At 38.5% G+C, this 19907-nt stretch overlaps 2 protein-coding genes across 2 annotated transcripts; both read left to right on the forward strand.

The window, feature by feature from the left end:
- The first annotated feature begins 7646 nt into the window (after nt 1-7646).
- Nucleotides 7647-8494, forward strand: LOC145232608 (uncharacterized). The gene has a single exon (XM_080097268.1). It carries the CDS (start codon nt 7673-7675, stop codon nt 8492-8494), a length of 822 nt encoding a protein of 273 aa, XP_079953394.1. The 5' UTR covers nt 7647-7672.
- Nucleotides 8495-13168: 4674 nt separating this feature from the next.
- On the forward strand, nt 13169-19584 carry LOC145234560 (uncharacterized). The gene is made up of 15 exons (XM_080099272.1): nt 13169-13482; nt 13747-13813; nt 14243-14394; nt 14866-14929; nt 15269-15444; nt 16305-16368; nt 16530-16699; nt 17000-17060; nt 17549-17715; nt 17796-17856; nt 18072-18229; nt 18289-18349; nt 18574-18740; nt 18817-18877; nt 19365-19584. Exons 1-15 carry the CDS (start codon nt 13329-13331, stop codon nt 19582-19584), a joined length of 1803 nt encoding a protein of 600 aa, XP_079955398.1. The 5' UTR covers nt 13169-13328.
- Nucleotides 19585-19907: the final 323 nt, after the last annotated feature.

Raw genomic sequence — 19907 nt, forward strand, 5'->3', positions numbered from 1 at the left:
TGCAGGTAGTTTTAAGTGTTTTTGTTTATTTTGGAGATTGTGTAGGTTCTGATTTATTAACTCTATTAGTAGGACTTTTGGCCAAACATTTTTCCAGTTCTCGGCATTTTCAGTATCTACCTGTTGTAATGGAACTAAACAATTTTAAAACAAACTATAATGTCGGCTAACTATTATGTTCAAATTCAGACGACACGGTAAATCAGGTTCTAACAGGAGGATGCGCGTTTCCATCTGTCTGTAACGACTGCAATGTCTTTTTCACTGAGTTCAATTATACGAGGTATGGTGTTAAGACAAAGCTTGTTGCATAAAACCATATGTGCAAATTTGGTACAACAGTATGTTTTTTGAAATTAAACAAAAAGAAATATAATATAAGCGTCGTTACAAAGATTCCAAAAATATTACATCTTACGATTTTGTGCTTTATATCTTATTAAAATAAGTTACGTTAGTTATCCCACCTCTATGTTGTTAATCATTGGTTACAAAGACAAAAAAATGTTAGCAGTAAATTTCTACATATTGTGTTATTGTTCAGATGTTGTGTGACATGCTGCGATAGCGATCATTGCAACGTTGCTGACGTCACCAACTGTCCAGCAACCAACAAAACAACAACAACTAGTACAACCACAACTACAACAACAACAACAACCACAGCATCGCCGCCGCCACAAACAACAACAACAACTGGTTTGGGAACACCGATTTTATCACAAACATCCAAAAGTTTACTTCTTTTATCACTGATTGCAACGCTGTATGTGGACATTGGTTGAACAAGCGCCGACGATTTGGAGTTTCCCAAAGCCATCTTTGGCCTATATGCGAGTAAAGACAACAAAATGAAATAGATAGTCGAGATGAGCGTCACAAGAATAACAATGCCGGCACAGAATAGTAAGGTCACATTACAATTGGACGAGTGATACAAACGAAACCGAACTATTGTGCTACGCCTTTGAAAAACACTCATGAAGAAGCTTGACTTTAAAAACACGGGGTAAACCCAACCGCCAACGGCCTCATTGCTTCCATTAAATTATGTACAACTCAAACTGCCAGTCGCTAATCAAGTTCAGCTACAACTGCCCGCATTTTTAAAGTTTAACCCCACTTCAGCCAAGGTGGATCGTGCGTACGCAAAGTGTTTTGTATTGAAATGTATATCTACAGATTGTATGGCAACGTAAAATCCAACCAACTTAATATTTTTAGACCATCAATTTGTACATAAATCAAGAATATGCATCCTTGCTTTAAAAGATTTTGTGTGATGTCTACATACTAACTTTTAACTACATCAAACCGTTTTGTACTCGTCTAGTGCTTTTGCTATGCATCGTTACCACAAACGAACGTCAAATAAACATAACGATAAATTGCGGTTCAATTATTCCTTTACTGTTGTAAATTATACAGCGGTCAGCAACGCATGGCAGACAACGTGTTCATGTTCGTGGCAAGCCAATCAAATTCTAATACTACATAATTTAAAACTATTAGGTCGCCTGTATTTGGAATGTAGTGATAATAATTAACAGTATAATCATCACAGCGTACCCTTTGGGTACTAATCTTTTTATTTGCTGATTAGTAACTTAATCAGCAGCTATAAACCTCTACAAAAGTGTGGGCGCGCCAAACCAACAACATTCTGACAAAATTTATTAACTGGGAAACTGCGTTTAAAATGTCACCAAGCTGAGAAGCTGGACAAAACAATAACATGGAAAGTCGACAACACCATGTCAAGAATTCGAACTACCGTAGGTTCTATTGCTACTTTAATATTTACAAAACATATTTCGTGAATATTACACCATCTTCGTAACAGGTCAAGGGTCAACTGTCAGGAGCTAAAACTGTAAAATACCCCAACGGTGCTTCCCCGGATAATTTTAAAGGGGAAATGTTGTTACGTCAACAGAACATGAAACTGGATACTTGTTATTGTTGGAACATAGCAACGTGCTTTACGCCAACGCAAAGCAAACGTAAGTGGATATAAATATCTGGAAATTTATCAACAAACAAACAAAGCTTTCTGGAAAGATTTGCAGCAAAGCACTGTTTGCAGCAATCAGATTACGACGCTTTTTCGGCCACAAAGTTGTTCACCAACACTGTACGGTCAGTTATTTTAATTTTGCGCAACATTAATTTGAAATTCATTAAGTTTTAATCTGCACAAGGCAGCAAAAGAGCACTATAGTTAATAAACTGATGCCGACGAATAAACTTGCTTGGTTATTTGTATTAATTTAACCAACACACAACACTCACCTATTGTTGCCTCAATGTAATTTAAAGCATCAACTGCATCGAATCAGCTTATCATTCATTTCATATTCTGCTGAGACTATTCAATGACAAGTGTGACTAACTGAAATCCCGCTCGGGAAACGTGTTTAGAGGCAGTTCATGCACACAAAAAGCGTCGGGATTTCCAAAAGCGCGGAATCCACTTCTCACGTACAGGAAAGGCCACTCATGCATGTCGATGGTTGAATCCAACAATCTGCAATAAAAGCAATCTTTATGAAATCAATAATCAGTTGCGTAAAAAATAATTTAAATTTTGAATGTGGCACAGTTCTGAATAAAAAATGTTGTTTCAAGGTAACTTAATTGCCAGTTTAACAGTTGATTAATATTGCTGGGTGTTGATCATAATAAAATTTGATTGCTGGAGCGGAACTATTGTGGTGCTTCTGGAAAAATTCATCTGGAGGATAATAGCAAATTCATTATACGTCAGGGTTTCAAAGGCGCCTTTTACTCACACAAAAGTCAGGTACTGGCAAAAAACAGAGGTATCCGGTTACAGAATGTAGGCTACATAAACAGCTCTCCATATCGCTGAATCATAGTCAGAATGTAATGAGAGCGATGAAGTTGTTCACGAGCTTTACTTGTATGGTCTGCATGTTTGTGTCTTTCACAGACGCATTGGAATGTCAACGTTTTGTGTTTCAAGTGTATTTGACGGGATCAGGTGATACGAATCAAATGAACCCGCCAATAACTTGCGGTGGAAATGAATCCTGTCACATTAGCAGGGAAAACGGTAAATTGAATACAATCGTGTAGTCGTGTCGATTCATGCTCGATTTACAGCAACAACTCTTGCGTTATTCAAGAAATGTGTTGGTCAAAACTGGCTTTATACAAGTGTAATGTTATGACTCGAGCGTTTGTATAAAAGACAGAACAATAAAGCAAGCGGCTTTTTACGTCTTGTGGGCTGTTATATTGTTTATAAGTCTCATAAAGAAATTCATGTGTATTTGTTATTGTACAATGAGCATTGTCTGGGTATATCAACGAGCTTCGTGTAGTCATATGCGATCAAATATGTTAAAAGTTACAGACGAATAGTCTAATGTAGCAATGTTATATACCCGGTTTTAGTAATTGTTTTGCAAATTTTAAGCATCTAAAAGAAAAACGTATTGGGAAACCTTGAAGTAATTGTGTCAACAGGTGCTGAACGACGAACTATTATTGGAGGCTGCAGGAGCGGTTGCGAACAAGGTCCGATAGATTGCACCAGCTACTTCGGCGAAAGCAATTCGACGAGGGAGTAAGTATCTAAATACTCGGTACAGCTAGAAAATACATTTTAACAGTTTATACAACGACATAAATTTAAACTATAGCTGGGAAATCAACTGCGTTTAAAACGAGTATTTTTCCCGAGTCACAAGTCAAGTCATTTTACAAACAAGTTACTGTCAGAGCGGAGTTTTATGGTTGGCGAATCGAGTCTCACACGAGTTGTTGTAAAATGAGAATTCAAACTACAATCATTTTTTACCAAACAAACAAACAAATGTGATTTGCCGACACCAATGCCGTCCTACTAGCATTTAACAACCGGTTTCAAATTTCCTGAAAAGTGTTTCTGAATCTTATTGACCTGAAAATGCAGTTTAAAATAGCGCGTGGTTAAGAAACATTTTTACCAACGTTTAAACAATCGCTGTTTTTATCGTAGTTGGGAAACACCAAACAAGAATAAAACTGTGCGTTTTTGACTAATAATATGATATATTTCGCCGTGTTTCAAAGGTGTTGCCAAGAGTGCTGTAGTACGGCTCAATGCAACATAGCTGAATTCGGCAATTGTTTACAAGTCCAAACACCAACTCCTGAACCTGGTACTAGGAGTTCCACAACAGACACAACCACTACAACCAGTACAGGCACAAGCACAACAGAAACTACAAGCAGTGGCTCACAGGGACACAGACCATCTACCAGCAAGTGTTACATCACAGTTGCCTTCTTGATTTTTTACATATGGGTTTTTGATAACTTTGACGATTTTTTTGACTTTATTTGTACACAACGAAGGTAACGTGTGTGACATGTACACATGCCATTTTTTCACCGGGTTCGAAACAAGGACGTTTCCAAAGACAAATCCCCGTCAGATCTATATATGGGTTACGCGCCCTGGACTATTCGGCCAAACATGGTTGGCTTTAACGAATTTTATGAAATAGCGCCATCTTACGCAATCAGTTTTTAAACCATATTGTCCACTGAACTGAAATTATTTATGTGTTTGTATTTTTTCTTGTTGCAAACATATTTTTTTCTTATTTTGCGAGTTGGTGCTTCGAAAGACAAAGCTCCCAAACTTTTCGTGCACTGCCTGGGATCACCGTTAAACGTTGCAAACGATGGTTTAAAATAGAACATGACGCAACAACGATAGGCAACCCAGCATCACTGGGGGAGATTATGTTATCTCTATGGTTAACTTCAAACAACCAGCAGTGGCTGTGCAATGGCTTAAGTTTGTCGATGTGTCCTTCTCGGTGTTATAATTCGGAGATGTGGTTTAAGTTTGTACAAAACGGGCTGGATTTGTGCTTTCTTTGTATTTGGCATAATTTGTGTCGTAATTCTAGGTTTGTAATTAACCTTCGTTTTCTAATAAGGGCTTTAGCAAAAACAAAACTGATTTGGGTGCCAATTTCGAACCCGTTACAACTCTTGTTCTTCATTCATTGTCTCTACCCGTTCATTGTGTTTTTATCCACGACACAACTTCAAAAATCCACCTAGTTTCGAGATGTTTATTGTTACACAACAAATGTATGGTCATTGACCTGTGCTTTGATGTGACGGAAACGTTTTAGACATTTAACTTTTAGTACACGATGTTGCCCATTGTTTTACATCAGACATAACGCGACAGGTCACACTGACGGAAACGATTTTCTCCTAAGTGTTGATTACAAGCTCATTATTCCATCACAAAGAAAGACTAGCGCTTGACATTTTAACCTCCCTTGTATAATTACAGTTGTACAAATTACACCGGACTGAATTAGTTGTAACAGGTGATTAAGTATGGACAGGGTACTTTGAGGGCTTTACTGGACAAATATTTGACTCAAGCTAAATCTATCAATAAGCCAATTGCTTTTTTATGTTGAAAGCTGCGGTTATTTTTTAAGTGTTTCATGTATTGTCATGAAAAATTAAACCCCAGTTAGTGAGTATAAAAATAGAAAACAAACAATCGAAGATTTAAAACAGAAGCCTATATTTTCAGCTTGAAATCATCAACACACAAAAAACCTTTTCAGTTTTAGGGTTTTTTGGAACGGTAAACCAGCAACATAGGGCGATAGAGTCAGATTTCAGAGTCCAGACACTTTCAGAACATAACAGAATAGGGTTGAACAAGCACATGAGGTTACTGCTTGTGTTATGTGCTTTGAACATTTGCTTCACATCAACTGTGCGCGGTTTGGAATGTTCGGTTGGGACATTAGTTCAAGTAGGAGAAGAAGATTCAACGGGCGTTTTCACTCTAATTAGCTGCACGGAAGATTTAATTTGTGCGAGGAAAGAAACAACCACTGTTTCAGAATCAGGTACGAATTGAAGTGAGACTTGGTTTAACGTTAAAAATGCTTTAGTTTTAAACACACGTAAACCTGTGTCAAGGAACACTCACTTTGGAGACAGTTGCATCTTGCCAACAACCTGATGCTTGTCCCATTTTGTGCGGAAACATTGCGTAAGTAAACCTAATGTATACAAAAAAGAAAAAAACAACTAACGATTTACTGTTGTAAGAAACCCAAATTTTAAGGTCGGACCCGGCAGTATACCCTGAAACCGATTTACTTTCAGCCTTGCCATGCACGACTGCCTCACGTTTGCTGATATAATATAATGATCGTTTTTACCTGCAGATATACATAAACACTTATAGTGGAAATCATTCAACCCAAAGTTCCGTAAAAAGCGTGACCTTGCGCCAGTAATTAGATTGTCGGCGATAAAAAAATCGAATTATGCCTTCGGACATAGGTTGATAACATCGCTTGTTTCACCAGAGGCTGTGTATCGGCGTGCTGCTCGTTGGAAGACGACTGCAACAGTAGAAGTGTGGCGGAACTTAACGTGTTGAGCTGTTCGGTCGGGACGGTGGCAACAACAGGAGACACAACTACTGGATTATTGGAAGTAACAGCTTGTAATGTTGGAGAGATATGCGCGAGAAAAGAAATAACAGGTGATATAAGTACTTTATGTTAACATCCAAGTTGAGTTTTTTCGTTTGGGAAGAAATTATAGAGACACAGGCTGAAAGAATAACCAAGCTGTCATCAGTTGAGCCATGTTAAAATTTTGTTGCAGAAATAAAGGTTCGCACTGATGCTGCTTCGTTCAATTAAGTGTGTAATCATTCAATTGTATGTTATAAATGCTTAAGATTTGCCGTCATAGCGTGCTGCTACCATGAATATTATCACCAATTCTTAGTAGATTTGGTTTCTAGATGGCTCCACCACAACAACTGTTGCGTCTTGCCAAACAACACGAAACTGCACAAGACTCTGCGAAGGCGAAATGTAAGTTAATTGAGTGTGGGAAAACTACGTATGTGGAGTGAAATATTTCTTAGGAAAGTATTTGGTTGTAACATACAAATGTTACAACTCTGGCCGGCCTTTTTGGGTGAAGTTCGGGGTTGAATAAGCATTACTTCATACAAGGCATCCCTTTTGTTGCATTTTTACCAACTTTGGGGGCGATTCGGGCTTCTTAAAAAAACGGGGTTGCAAACTTCAGACCCTCTCACAACTCTGCAATGTACGAATCTGGTCAAAATCTGAAAATATTGTCATTGTGAGATGATTACACCGGTCCATGTTGAATCCATACTGTTGCAGGAGCTGTGTATATGCGTGTTGTGACACGGGAGACGACTGTAATAATGAAGAGGTGGCCGATACTAATGCGCTCAACTGCATGGTGGGTGCGGTTGAAGAGGTCGAAGGTGTAGAGGTTTCAAACTCACAAAATTCCGCCGAATGTGCTGCAGCCACAGTTTGTGGAAGAACTGCATTTTCACTGACACTCGACGAAGGAGGTACAAAACTAATTCTCCAATACTTGTTGACTAAACGGATGCTTAAGCGGCTTTGTGGCGAAGATTCTATACTAGCCAAACAATTGTCCTGTAACATGATAGCCTCAATGCGAAGCTCGGTTTATTGCTCACTACCACAGCCTAGCGATCAACGTTCATTGTTTTCGCAACCCACAAGATGGCATTAAAGCTTTGCGGAAATTGGCTTAGTCGATAAGTCCAAGAACTTAAAAAATTAAGTACCAATCTAAAACTTTCTTTATGAAACCCCTGATCGACTCTGGCGTAATGTTACATAAACACCTATTGACTAATGAAGGAGAGTATGAAACTTACGACAACTTGGCGTTAAAATTTAATTTTCAGGCTAATAACGCAGAGTTCATTCAATTTATAAAACTTGTTTCAAGTCTGCCTGAGCAATGGGACTCAGAAAACTATATCGACCCACAAACAACTCAGTCAGAACATTTATTGAATTTTATTAAAGACACAAACAGCGTCAAAACAATTTACACAAAGCTACAAGACAGCGTGGCTCGCGTGCCAGTTAAGTCCCAAGAATTTTGGAAAAACAAGCTTTTCATAAATTTTGAGATGCCGTGGCGAGAAGTATATATTAACAACTTTAATTCCACTATTGAAAATAGGTTGAGAAGTTTTCAAATTAAATTAAATCTGAATGCCATCGTGTGCAACCAAATATTGCACTCCTTTGGGAAAATTGACTCCGACTTGTGCACATTCTGTAAAAATGCTACAGAAAACGTTTACCATGTTTTTTATTCTTGTCATGTAACTAGACTGTATTGGGAAAACGTCTGTGCATGGATTAGTGCTAGAACCCGAGTCCCACTGACGTTACCTCCCGTGAACTTACTTTTTGGTGTCCACAATGGTGGATCCGGCGATAAATTGGTGAACTGTATGTTGTTATGTGCCAGATATGTCATTTACCAATGCAAATATAGTGAAAATAAACCGACGGTCCAAAGAACTTGGCCGAATGGTCCGGCGCGTCTGATCCATATAGCCTACACACATAAAAAAAACTGGCGAGCTTCCTGGGTTCAAATCCCGTGAAAAAAAACAAAAAAAACAAGAAAAACAAGAAAAGTATGATACAGGACGCCGGTTCGAGAAAAAAATTCCCCGTGTACGTAGTCCAGAGTTGTAATTTAGACTGGGTTTGGTCTTAAGTTTATTAACAAACGGGCTTAACTCTAGCTTAGTAGCTATAGTTGCCGGACTTAACCTAATGTTCAACAGCCTTAAAACACCTTGTTTGGATCATTATCTGTTGTTGTTTATTGTGTATGTCTTTTTTTATAGGTCTGTCAATCAAACTTTCGGGCCGAAAAGCTTTTCAAAAACGGTTCAGGTTCGGACCAGGCTTTGACCCGCTTTTAACTCTGGTTTAACAACAAAATACTGCAACTGTCTTAACTGCCATAGCAAGTTGTTGTTCTGCTTCCTTATAAATATAGAGTACTGTTAACTGTTGTATTTAAGTAAAAACATTTTTTTTAGTCACAACATTCATCAACGGTTTCTGCTCTGATGAAGTGAATTGCGCAGATCTTTGTGGCGGATTAGAGTAAGTTATTAGAAGTTTATTGTGGCCCATGTTACAATAAGCAATACATGTTGTATATAAGCATATATGATGCCAAACTGCAACAAGCAGTGGAGGCAAAAATGTCATTAACGTTACAGAAACATTGCGAACATTTTTTGGTTATCTGCTACAAGAGGGCTACAAGTTTTGCAATAAATATGGTTTACGCAACAGTTTCACACAACCGATTACGTGTATAAGCAGAATTGTTTTTTAAAGTTTCAATCACCATTTTTAATAAGACCAGCCATACGTGCGCACCACTTTGCCCTCCATGTGATTTTTCAGTGCAGTTGTGTTGCTATGTGTTCTATCACCAAGCGAAATAAACTCAACTCTGTTTAAAATATAGCAAACGAATAAGATGTAAACAAAATCACATGTTTTTACATAGCAAGATAAACTTCTCATAGATTTCAAACCGACTTTTCAGAGGGTGCATTGCCCAATGTTGCAGCGACGCAGATGATTGTAACGTTCAGAGCACAGATGACCTGAGTACATTAACGTGTTTGGTTGGAACAGTCATGGTGACAGACGATGGAAATCCTATACAAGGAAGTTTAGTTGCAACCGATTGTAACACTGATGAAGTTTGTGGAAGAAGTGAGACGACGTCGTTTCAAACTGAAGGTAACTTTCCGAAAAACACAAAGTAAAAGTATCCAAAATCAGCGGTGCTTATAAAAGTGAAACAATTAATACTTTTCATTGGGATTGTATAAAGTGGTTACGAAAATTAGGTCGCTACTAAGGACTGCCGAATAGAAAGTTCATTTTTTTACAAATTGTAAGATATAACCATTGAGTTTGTAGTTCAAGGGCATTGTATATGTGATCACTTTTTTTCTTGCAGGTGTGCAAACTGTAACCATTGATGGATCATGTGTAGATGCTACTTGTAATCTTTGCAATGGCGCAGGGTAAGTACATGGTATCTGTATTCCTCAAGGGTAAAAAACTAAAACACCCGGCAACTGTTGCAAAATAAACAAGCAGTTCGGTAAAAGCACAAACGCCAAACCTTTTTAAGGCAAAACCACGAAAGGCTTACTGGAAAAATTCACACACATAATTATGTTAAGTAAATTTTGACCGCAGGTACTTTTTTCTGCACCAAAAACAGGCTATGTCATAACTTATTATATTATAAACGTTCACATAAGGTCTAAGTCTATTTTCCACTTGCAGAGGTTGCGTGGATGCTTGTTGTAGTGAATCAGACGAGTGTAACGGACAAACTGTGGCAGAACAAACAACTGTGCGATTGGTTTGTGCAGTGGGAACCATAAATTCAGACGGGGCAAGGAGACTTACCTCAACTCGATGTCCTGTGGGGACGATTTGTGCTAGAACTGAAACCACAGGAGGTAATATCAGCGTTATTGCCAAACAAGAAGATTAGTATGTTTCATAATGGGACCCTTTGAAACGAAGTTCCGATTATTTTTTTTGTGTCTCTGAAATAGATCATTTGTGCAAGCGATCACCACATTCTGCGGACTTTGCCATGAGTGTTTTGCATTATAAACTTCGCTATTGCTATTAAGACGCAACTCTACTATTTCAGTGGCGACTGTGTGGATTTTCAAACATTAAAGAATAAAATTGAAGCATAACAATAATCGCTGATTTGTATTTCAGCTGACAACATAGTAACATCCGTTGGTTCTTGCCAACTACCTGATGAGTGTTCTCTGCTTTGCGGAGGAATGGCGTAAGTGCTTGTATAACGTAAAAAATACCGATATTTTGGGGTAAGGTGGTAAACAATACACCATAATTGTGTCTACTGGCAAAAGCAGTGCAAGTTTTTTGGGTACAGGCGTCGAAAATTGTCAACCAATTGTAAAGAATTGCCCAACCCAACTTATGAGGTTAATTAGGAAACGTATTTTTTCGCCACCACGACATGGGATAAACCTTAAACTTGCAAAAGAATTTTTGTTTCGGTTTTGCTGAAGCAGCATGCTTGTTATCTATTCCTTGAACTATTCGGTCATCAGTGATATGTCCTTAGATTAAACTTATGAATAGACTGAACAGATCGGTGTGTATAGGTTACTTAACGCACCGCTTCTCGCCGCAGTAACTGCGTCTCAACGTGCTGTAGCGACGCCGACAACTGTAACAACTTCGCAATATCCGATATTATTCATGAAATCGACTGCATGAGTGGAACTGTCACTACAGTGAATGGAGAAGTTACATCTGGCTCGTTTGCTACCACAACTTGCACAGCACAGATATGCGCCAGACGCGAAACTACATCAACTGACCCAAGTAAGTTGAAAACAATACCGTTTGTAAACATTCCGCAAACCTTATTGATGCGACAGACACCGGAACGGTAACCATAGTAACGGTGACGTCGTGCCTTGACCAGTCGGATTGTGATGCTCAGTGTGACGTGACAAAGTGAGTGAAATATTTTCTTTGTTGGAAGCCTGACTTAATTTGTTTAAACGTTTTTAATGGCATAGATGCACAACTAGAAGGGATTCATTCATGATTCTGCGTTTACAACCATTTCTTCTATAGTTCGCATTATAGCCAAGTTCTACTTTTTCTGCGTAACAACTTTGTTGGGTACCTACAATACTTCATTCACTAAAAAAGTTTACAAACACAATTTTCGCAACTAAAATTGATTTAAATCAAAATACTTCCACTTTTCAAAATTTGCATTTTCATGTTTTCGCATTAAACCCTTCCTCTTTTTTCATAGCGGGTGCGTTTCTGCTTGTTGCTCCACACACGACAATTGTAACTCACAAAACGTGGAAACTATCAACTTCATACAATGCGTAGTTGGCATGGCAACCGTATCTGGTAGCAACGAAATGGTCGGATCACTAACTTCTACCATATGCCTAACTGGGATCTTTTGTGGACGAACTGAAACCAGAGCTGACGATGGAGGTAAAATTAATAGTGATAGGAAAACAGGCAAAGCAACAACCACTTTATACAAATCTTGACGAGTCCCAGTCGTGCATATGTGTGTGATTTTTAAGTTTCATAATCACGAAGATTAATTTTAAATTTGTTAGGTTTAAACTTGATGTATTCATGTACAAAACTGGTGTTGCCATGGAATAAAATAATTGACTGTGTAGCTTTGGTTTCAAAATGCAACACACGAATTTTAAAAAGTACGATTCGTACAAATGCAGTACGTAAAAGTGTTGTTTTGGACTAGATTAAAAACACAAGTAAGATTTCACATAGGTTGTACTTCCACTAATATACAAGTTACCGTTATGTCCAGGCAAGGTGCTTGGGCAGTTATACGCAGAGAGCAAACCTTACGAAACGTTAAAAATAACGAGCAGTTACCTGGCGGTTATGAACTGATTTCCGAGGGCAAAACAAACCGACATAGATAGACGAAAGCACTTCAACTTACACATAAATGTAAGGAACATCAAGCTTAGGACAACAGGAAGATTGGCAGTGAACTGTCTATAAAATATATTCCTGTATAGAAATAAAAAGTGTAGAGTGACAAGTTTAGATGTGACATCTTAAAACTATAGTAAACTATACCCTTCAATAACAAGACAAGTTCGATGAAAGAGCCACAAGGAAAACCGTTAATGAACCACAACTCAGAGTCAACGGTGCATAGAGCAAGTAGTCAAGACAAAATAAATGTTTACGAAATGCGATACCGTACAATCGACATAGACAACTTTTTTGAAATGTTTGACATTGTGTCATATCACGGAAAACAGCTGTGACTTAATTAAAAGAAACGCTGTTTTGTGTTGCTGGAATCACGAAAAAAAGATTCCTTTGTAACCCAGCCCTACTCATCTTTTGTTTGACGGTTTAAGATGTAAACCGAGCCACCAAATAAACGACCTTTTGGTGTAAATCCTTCAGTACAACTCGGTTTTTGTAGACGCGCACATCGAAGTCTGCTAGTGTAAAAACGTTACAGCTTGTTGGTGGGTGTTTTTTTGCAGACGGGTTTAGTGTTTGAGGTGGTATTGGTCAAACATAGCCGCTATATCAATATCTGCTAAAGCAAAAATGAAGTAGTATAAGCTTATTAGTAAGTTTTCACATGTTATGGACACGACTGTGAAGACATCGCCGCCTGGGCATTAGAGTGGATTTCAGTCAAGTAAAAAAAGCAGAAAAAAGCAGAAATGTGGTAGCAACTAAGTGTTGAAAAACTCTGATTGTTGTCCCTTGTTGTGTGCATATGAAGTTCTATAGGCTGGTAATTAGTTCTGTCCGATTGGTCAACAGGATAAATTACAACGTTTCAAATCTCAAGTGGTTGTAAAAATGGACAAAAGTTTTGTGGTAACTTTGCTGGCATTGTTGTGCTTTGTGTACCCGACAAAGGGGTTGGATTGTCATCAAGGTGACCCTCTAGCAACGGCAACATGTGGAGGCAGTGAAACCTATTGCGGAAGAACGGAAACGACTGACGTTGGAGGTGGGAGAGAATAAAGTTCGGCAGACCGACCATCCAACTAGTTGCTTTTACTAGTTTCAATGTTTGTTTTACCAATTTTAAATTATAAAGCACAAAATATTCGTTTGTGATTTTGTCGAAATACACAAAATACTGCGTTCCCTGTACAAATCAAATTCTGATTTCAAAATACATTTTTCAGTGTGAATAGCAACTGCAAAAATTCTTGTTAGTGCAAATTCCCTGTTTAAATCTCGAACTCTTAATTTAACTCCTATTTTTTAGGCACTACAGTGGAAGGAACATGTGAGGCTGATGCTGTTGCGTGTGATGCGCTCTGCGCTGGAACTGCGTGAGATCTTACTTTACTTTGTGATTCCTTTTTTAAAATACCTGACTGCTCAACAAACTTGCTGGCAGCGAAAAAACTTGTTTTTATGACAAACAGTGCTGTATAACGTCACATTAATGTTCGTTTGAAAGTGTACTCGCCAATAACCTCCAAACAAGGGTTACATGGTGTTTTGAAATGTTTTCCTTGACTAGAGTTAAACCTATTGAACAATTCTCTACCTAGCAAGACAACTACGTCTTTACTTAGCTTTATTTTTACAGTTGAAGTTTAGTTGTTTAGTTGCAATAGTACAAAGATAATCAACAGGTAGAGGCTATAATCTTTGTTTTTTTTCTATTTGACTAGCCATGATACCGGGTATTTGTTCTAAGTGATTTGCCGACGATGCGCCTTTTAATTTGCTTTTAGCTTTTGTCCTTTTTTCAGGGGTTGCGTATCGGCATGTTGTATCGGAGCAGATTGTAACATGGACGACGTAAGCACAATAAGAAATGTGGTGACTTGCAGCACTGGTGATTTGAGCGGACCAACAGACATGGAATGTGCTCCTGATTCCTTGTGTGGACGAACCGAAGTCGGTCAGTAGAAAAAACCTATCAAACTTGTTTCACAAGTGAGATACGATTTAAAATAGTATTTCTTAGCGGTCAATTTGCGCAGTTTTGTAATGGGTAAAAAACGCTGTTGGAATCTTAATTTAATTATTTGGCTTGATTAGTTTTGTAAATAGCAATGTTTTAGTGTTTAATGTCAAATTTCCAGTGTATGATAAAGTAAATCGCTACACTATGCATGTGTTTCACAACAAGCTCCAAACCTTGCCACGTTGATGAGATAAGTGATCGTAAACATAAATAAATTTTTCTGATCTATGTAGGAAAAACGACTAAAAACACGGGTACAAAGGGTTTACAAAAATAACTGTGGCATTTATTTGCAAATTGGTTAGCAACAACAGCATTTTCTGACTCCAGTAACTACATGGCAACAATGTACATAAAGCTTTTGTCATTAAGTTGTTTTAAACATTTTTTCTTACAACTTTACAGATGGAACTAATACTGGATCTTGTTCAACACAAACAGAATGTGATGAATTGTGCGCTGGAATGGCGTAAGTTTTTATGAATAATAAAAATAACGTAACAGCAACAAATAACCATTGCAACACTGTTAGGCCATTCTGTTGGTATATTTACCTCAAGAAAGACGCTCCGTCTAGCGGTATACACCTTTTGTATTGCCTCCAAACTGCTGACCTAATTAACTGCTGAAATCCAATCCGACCCCTTAAGTTTCAGAATAATGAAAAGTCGGTTGGTTTTACACAGGTACGCTCGGAAATGTCTCGCTTGGAGGATGCGAATAAAAATCCAGTTTCATTATAACTCTTTACGATTTGTATCCTTTGTTTATCTTTTGCACAAGAGCTGACTACGGTGTTACATGGCAGGGGTTGCATATCAGCATGTTGCAACGATGCTGATAGATGTAACGATCGGACGGTTGCTGAAATGTTGGAAGTGGTGCGCTGTGCAACTGGTACTTCTACAGATGGAACTTTAGATACACCCTTGACGTGCGCGACAAATTCGTTGTGTGGAAGAAAGGAAACCACTGTAGGCGCTAGTAAGTTCGCTCAATTTAAGTTTGGAAATAAACCTCGAAACTTAAAAAAACAATACATGGATTGTAAACAATGAAAACATTTTTGCGTCGAAAAAAATGCTAAAGAATGGATTTTGTTCGGAAAATGCACCAAGAAAGAACATGTGTGATTGGGGATTAACATAAACATCATGTCATCATGCAAAACATGCTGTTCCCTAAAACTTTACTAGGTTAAAAATAAATAACTATAAGTTAAGATCAACAAATATTCATTATTGGAATCACTTCGGAAAGATTGTGCAAAGCACACTTATAATTATATACATCGTAGTACACCAGGCCCATTGAAGGGGTTACAAAATCAAGCCAGCCGAAGAAGGCAATCCCTCTTGCTCTAAGTAGACTCTTACCCGAACTCAACGCAATAGTGACCGAGCCTAAAGAACTCACTAATTCGCGTTCTTGCGCGCCGAGCGGTTATTTGACACTGTAAGCTGTTTTGGTCTGAAATGTCTTATCACTGTCGCTAGTGAAAAGGCATAGGCCGTATCGACTGTTGCCACCTTACGAAGCTTCAGTTTGCTGGAATTAACTTACTGAAAAGCCTCATACAACAACTGCTCGTTGCCACAACTGGGCATAAACCACAGATGAACTGGTTTGACAATAATCAATCAACTGTTTGGAACCCAACTGCTGTCGACTCAGTGTCACTTTATCAATACAGTGCGCTTTAAGGTGACAACACTAGCCTGTACAGCGAACGTTTTGCCATCAGCTGTACTGATGAAACCTTGTAGGCCGAAACAATGTGCACTATCTGCACCTTACTTGTTATGGAATAGCTCGATTCTTAGTTTAATATGTAATTTTTTTAGCCACAACCACCGTTGGCAGCTGTTCTACTGCAGAGGAATGCGAAGCTCTCTGCGATATGGCCACGTAAGTTGTGAAGTTGATATAAGCTTTTAACCTAAGTTTTTTACACTGAGTAAAGTTAACCCAGCACGTTTTTACGCACCTACTATATATCAGGCATCAGTTTAGCAAAGCAAGGTGTACTTTTGTGGAACCTTTTTGAATCTGGTTTGGTTTTACAACAGGGACCCGTGCATATCGGCGTGTTGTAACGATGCTGACAACTGTAACAACAGACCGGTGGCCGACATGGACAACGTAGTGCGATGTGGAACCGGACTGCTCGCTACGACTTTCCCCACACCCCTAACTTGCGCATCTGGGTCGCTTTGTGGAAGAACCGAAGTTGCCATGGGTAGGAGATTTGAAATTAAACTTCGTTTAAAGAGAATTTGTTTGTTTCGATTTTATCTTCGATGGACCCGCGTAGCCTAACTGCGTTATACTCACAACCAAGTCTGTTGATTACAGGTCCGTTAAAATTAATTTGACGACTTTGGTGACTTTAATTTAGTCCAACCTATCAGTTTCTTTGTGCTAGAGCAATACCATTCAATTTTATTGCTCATGGAAACACCAGTGTCCGAAACACATTAGAAAAATAGCATTCGTAGAATTACCACATGTTGAAACTTGGTGTTTGTTTTCATGTAAGGTGACACAACCGGATCATGCTCGACTGTAGAAGAATGTGATTCCCTCTGCGCTGGAATGGCGTAAGTCTAAATTGTTGGTCTAGTTATCTGTACCTTATGTTTGGTTGTAAGGGAAGTCCCACAAACTATAGCAGAGTTCTTAATGGGGTCCTAACAAGCCAGAAACCCAGACCATCAAAAGTTTGATTAACACGTCGATAATAAAAAAGACATTAACAATCGACAATAACACATAATGGCCCTGAACAAGACGTTTTCGAGCTGTTGGGCATAAAGTTATGTCCATTTAGCAACTATCTACTTAAGCTAGTAAATTTTGTTTATCAATACGCACACAGAGTGTGATTAAGCCCGTTGTTTTGGAGAAACCTAAGCCCGAAACCCCCTACCCCTCTGTCTTGTGACCAGCTGCACTGATATTGCATAATAGGTGGGCACAGTGTGCACTGTCTGCAGCTTACTTATCATTGACATTTCTTGTTTTTTTTTGTTTGTTTTTTTGTCAAAAACTTAATCTCTCGAAAACTGTAAGCTATTTTATTTTACAGAGACTGTACGTCAGCATGCTGCAACGACGCCGATTACTGCAACGCAAGAACAGTGGTACAGATTGCAGGCAGAATAAGATGTGGAACTGGAATTTTGGATGGTTCCGCGTTTCCTACAGCGGAAACTTGCTCCGCTGACTCGTTTTGTGGAAGAAAAGAAACTGACAGTAAGATAATATTTTTGGTTTCTTGGTCTTTCTGTGATAGTTGAGGAATGTGAAATTTAAGGTTTTTAATTTTATTTGAGGTGAAACTACCGGATCTTGCTCTACTCAAGTTGATTGTGAAGGTCTTTGCAACGGAGTAACGTAAGTAATGATGTTGTTTTGTTTACTGAATATTATTCAGTTTGTTACCTCAGCCTCTGATGGAAAAAACGACGCCTGTACTTGCATAAAATGTGGGTTGTCACATATAGTTGTGGGTTATGTTGTATGTGCTTAAGATTCAGGCTGAAGCAAAACAAATATTGACGTAGTTTTTAAGTTTGTTCTTCCCTTTATACTTGTATATCGGTTTGCAGAAACTGTATATCAGCATGCTGCAAGGATGGAGATTATTGCAACACTCGGTCAGTAGCAGATATAGACAACGTGGTTCAGTGTGGTACTGGAGCTGACCCAACTGCTGCATCAATGACATGCGCTGCTGGATCGCTTTGTGGGCGAACAAACACTGCAAGTAGGAAATAAATATTTTTGAGGCCTATCAGAAAATGTATTTACTATGATATATTTTAGGCACTATTGCTGGAAGTTGCTCGACCCAGGCTGAATGTGACATCTTGTGTACTGGAGTGACGTAAGTTTAGCGCCCTAACTGTGGTGCAAATTACTGAGTGAATAGAGTAAGAAAATAAAAACAAACCATTTACTGACCACCGGGTTAAATCCACGTTCTGAAATGTTACTAAATCAAAATGAAAGATAGCAACAATTTTTACCCTTCAGTTGCTAAAAAACAAGTCACAATGGGTAATAAATTTTACAGGCAGTTTCTGCAGCTAATCACCTAAAAATTTGCAGAGACTGCACTTCAGCATGTTGCAGTGACGCGGATATATGTAACACAAGAACAGTGGCAGAAATTGGCGCAACTATAAGATGTGGAACTGGAACTTGGACTGGTTCGGCATTTCCTACAGCCACCACTTGTCCCACTAACGAGCTTTGCGCAAGAAAGGAAGCTGACGGTGAGATATATTACTTTTGTGTTTCTTTCTTTTGTTCATGAGTTTTGTTATTGTTAATTTGCGTTTTTTAATCAAGGCACGATAACCGGATCTTGCTCTCTTCAAGAAGATTGCGAAACTCTTTGCGATGGAGTTACGTAAGTGGGATTTGATAACCAATTATAAATTTAAATAAAAGCATCGGGCCGTTACAAGATAAGTCCGCTGCTGAGAGTGTTCAGTGTTTTTACCCATACAGTTTTATCAGTGCAAGTGGTGACAAGATATTGGAGATATGGGCTAATAAACCCTGCTTGCGACATTTCAGTTTGTTGGGGTAAAAAGGCTATGTTTCACCAAATCTATTTGATGCCACAACTGGGCAACAATCATACAGGATCTGGTTCTGCAATGACCAATTGCTCAGAACCCGAAGTGGTGTCGGCTCAATGTCACTATACAACAAATGTCACGTCATCAGACTGATACACCAATGAGACCTTGTAGGTTGAAACAGTGTGCATTGTCTGCAATTTACCGAAGGGTGCAGACTACATACTGTATCATTTTAACTTAGGAGATGTCCGCACTGAAGTCAAGCGACAAGCAAAGCAGTTTTCAATTACAATTGGCTTTGTATTTCAGAAACTGTTTATCGGCATGCTGTAATGATGCTGATTATTGTAACACGCGGTCAGCGAAAGATATTAGCAGTGTGTTGAGATGTGGGACTGGAGTGGCAGATGGAAGTGCATCTATGGTTTGTGAAACTGGAGACCTTTGCAGCCGGAAAGACGATGGTAAGAGATGTCTCAACTTGATTAAATCAGTACTTCTTATGTTCGATGATTACAGAAGTTCATAAAACAGTTCGAAAACTAGGTAACTAAGTACCGTACTTTATTGCATGTTTGAACACCTAAATAGTTGGGTCATAACAGCTTCGCTATTGGGAGACTGTCTTGAATAGTAATTTTCAAGTTTTAATGATGACAATTGTTTTTGTCCAAACGTTTGCTTAATAAAATGTCTATGTTTTATTTTTCATCGCTGGCAATTTTGTTTTTAGTAAAGCTTTGATATAATTTACTATTTATACTTTGGGTCGCTGCAAAGCAATTGAGATGTTCTGCCTTAGAAACATTCGCACTTGATAAAATTGATGGTGATTATTTTCAATCAATTTAA

Source organism: Phallusia mammillata, chromosome 6, assembly GCF_965637545.1.
Source record: "Phallusia mammillata chromosome 6, kaPhaMamm4.hap1.1, whole genome shotgun sequence".
NCBI classification, from domain to species: Eukaryota; Metazoa; Chordata; class Ascidiacea; order Phlebobranchia; family Ascidiidae; genus Phallusia; species Phallusia mammillata.

Coding starts and splice junctions, on each gene's coding strand:
- LOC145232608 (XM_080097268.1), top strand. CDS start 7,673: ATGAAACCCCTGATCGACTCTGGCGTAATGTTACATAAACACCTATTG.
- LOC145234560 (XM_080099272.1), top strand. CDS start 13,329: ATGGACAAAAGTTTTGTGGTAACTTTGCTGGCATTGTTGTGCTTTGTG. Junction 14,930..15,268: donor GAATTGTGCGCTGGAATGGC/GTAAGTTTTTAT, acceptor GTTACATGGCAG/GGGTTGCATATCAGCATGTT. Junction 15,445..16,304: donor GGAAACCACTGTAGGCGCTA/GTAAGTTCGCTC, acceptor TAATTTTTTTAG/CCACAACCACCGTTGGCAGC.